Raw genomic sequence first — 2,564 nt, 5'->3', positions numbered from 1 at the left:
ACACATCGGAGTATCGGCTGGATTCCTACTCTTCTTCCAAGCAATGATTATATCTTGACTTCTAGCCAAGTCGAATATAATGGAATCAGCTTCACAGAGTAATAAGGAAATGCCGACATAAGCATCAAAGAACTGCATAAAAGGAAATAATATTACGAGACCAAAAAAAGAAAAGAAAAGTTGAAAGTGCATGATGTAGGGTTGTACCGTTGAGAAAGAATATTTAGGGCTATACTCATTCCTGGCAAAATCTAACGGTGTTAATCCCTTATGGTTAATAATGCCAAGATTCACCCTAAGATCCATCATAAGAAGGCAATACATGCCCATGGTTTACAGCCAGATGCCGTGGTGTGTTTCCTTCACTGTCGCCCGCATTCATGATACTCTTGAATTTTGGGTTCCTGCAGATGTACCACACTACCTTAGTCTTCCCGAATTCGACGGCGCAATGCAAAATACTTCTATGTTTCTTGTCAACCAACTCATCACAGCTCGGGCATATCTCCATGATCTCACGGATAATTTCTGAGTAGCCGCCCATAGCAGCATAGTGTACAGGATAGAGACCGTCGTCATCTGGAATGTAAGCAAGCAAGCTGTTGAACAGTAAAAGTTTGACCACTCCAGTCTTCCCAGATGATGCTGCATAGTGAAGGGCAGTTCTTCCTGAGCTGTCAGCCTTTTGCGCAAGTGTTGGCTCCCCGCGTTGCAGGGACTCACATTTCTTGAGCTAAAAAAGAAAAGAAAAGATTACCACTATAATAAAAGAGAACACTTAACACTTGAGGCCTGTTTGGTAGAGCTCTCAGAGTTGAATTCAAGAGGAGCTCTGGCGCACAAACAGTATATCATAGACAAATAATTCTATGCTGAATCTCTCAAATAATATAGGAGGCTGGGAGCTGAAAAAAAAATAACCTCTCCTGATTTACTTACCACACAGAATCACTTCCTACATATAGTTTATATCCTAGAGAATCAATTTCAGCCACATAATCACTTTTCTAGGAGAATCACTACACACAGAATCAGGAACAAAAGCAGGGCTACCAAACAAGCCCTTATTGGCTTATTACAAAACACTACCAAGTCTACAGATGCATTTTCTATTTCTACAAGAGAATACCACGCCAATCTCATACTACCTCGATCTGTTTTTGTACATGACGTTAGCACAAAAAAATCAAAGATAAAAAATAAAGTATATATAATAAACACAAAACTGATATAGTAGGTACTAGGTAGTGAAAGATGTGTAGGAAAGAATCCATGTTATCGTACCGTTTCTAGCAAAAACCGCAGCATGCAGTGCAGTTTGTCCACCTGGTCCAGCGTAGCTCGCCGGCGATCTCACAATACCTTCACGATATTCAGTTACCAAGATGTCAACCATGTCAGCCTGGTTGGACACAACCACCATGTAGAGCGGGGATACACCTTGCCCATCAACCACCGCGGCAAGGCTTGCCTCCCTTGACATGAGCTTTCCCAAGACGGATGCATGGCCGTTCCTAACCGCCTCATGGACCGCCGTCGCCCCACCAGAGTTCCATGCCCTCAGTCAGTACATACTCAGTATCTCGCTGGGCGGAAGCAAGCTGGATGAGGTAATCGACCACATCCACATGCCCAGCCCTTGCCGCGCAGATCAGAGGCGTGTCGAGCAGGTTGTTCCTTGCCTTGATGAGCGATATGTCCTGATCACAGATCATCTCAACGAGCTTCAGGTACCCATGGCGGGCTGCAATATGCAGCGCAGAGCTGCCCTCTGCAGTGACGCCTTCTAGGCATGCGCATTTTGTTGATGTGGATAGGATTTGTGCTAAGAGGTCTGCATCGCTAGTAGAGACAGCTTTGAGCAATTGGGGGTTCATTGTGTGTGGCTTGTGCATCAATGCTATGTTGTTTGCGGACAGCCTAAACTGGGCAGTAGGCACAGTTAAGTACATGTACACAGCGAAGGGTAGGTGCAGTGGTTTAAATTTAAATGTATAATACATAGAGGAGGGACTATGTTCCGCTTTTATGCAACTTCCTAGCAATTCCCTACTTTGGTAGTATACTAGAACGAAGCATTCTAACAACCACCCGCACTTGACTTAGATTGGTCGGGACAGATAACAAAGTTATGCTAACAATTGTCTAGTGTGCTCAGTGGGAGGTTGGGGTTGACTCAGTCAAACTAGCTGTGACCTTTTTGTGCTAAGAGGTCTGCGTCGCCATTGGAGACAGCTTTGAGCAATTGGGGGTTCATTGTGTGTGGCTTGTGCATCGATGCAATGTTGTTTGCGTCCGGCTTAAACTGGGTAGTGGGCACAGCTAAGTACATGTACACAGCGAAGGATAGGTGCAGTGGTTTATATTTGTATGTATACAAACAGGGAGGCCCATCTTCCTAGCAACTTCCTACTTTGGTAGTATACTCTAACGAATCATATCATTTAATAACCACCTAACCTGAGTTACATTGGTCGGGACCATAACAAAGTTATACTAACAATTGTCTAGTGTGCTCAGTGGGAGGCTGGGGTTGACTCGGTCAAACTAGATGTAATCTTTTG

At 44.2% G+C, this 2,564-nt stretch overlaps 1 protein-coding gene across 1 annotated transcript; it reads right to left on the bottom strand.

The window, feature by feature from the left end:
• Positions 1-295: 295 nt before the first annotated feature.
• LOC136515197 (ankyrin repeat-containing protein At5g02620-like) lies at positions 296-1,483 on the bottom strand. Its single transcript, XM_066508863.1, has 2 exons — positions 1,301-1,483; positions 296-733 (listed from the first exon to the last, which is right to left on the bottom strand). Exons 1-2 carry the CDS (start codon positions 1,481-1,483, stop codon positions 296-298), a joined length of 621 nt encoding a protein of 206 aa, XP_066364960.1.
• Positions 1,484-2,564: the final 1,081 nt, after the last annotated feature.

This window comes from Miscanthus floridulus, chromosome 17 (assembly GCF_019320115.1).
Source record: "Miscanthus floridulus cultivar M001 chromosome 17, ASM1932011v1, whole genome shotgun sequence".
Taxonomy (NCBI): domain Eukaryota; kingdom Viridiplantae; phylum Streptophyta; class Magnoliopsida; order Poales; family Poaceae; genus Miscanthus; species Miscanthus floridulus.
This window is presented reverse-complemented; position numbering and strand designations above follow the sequence as displayed.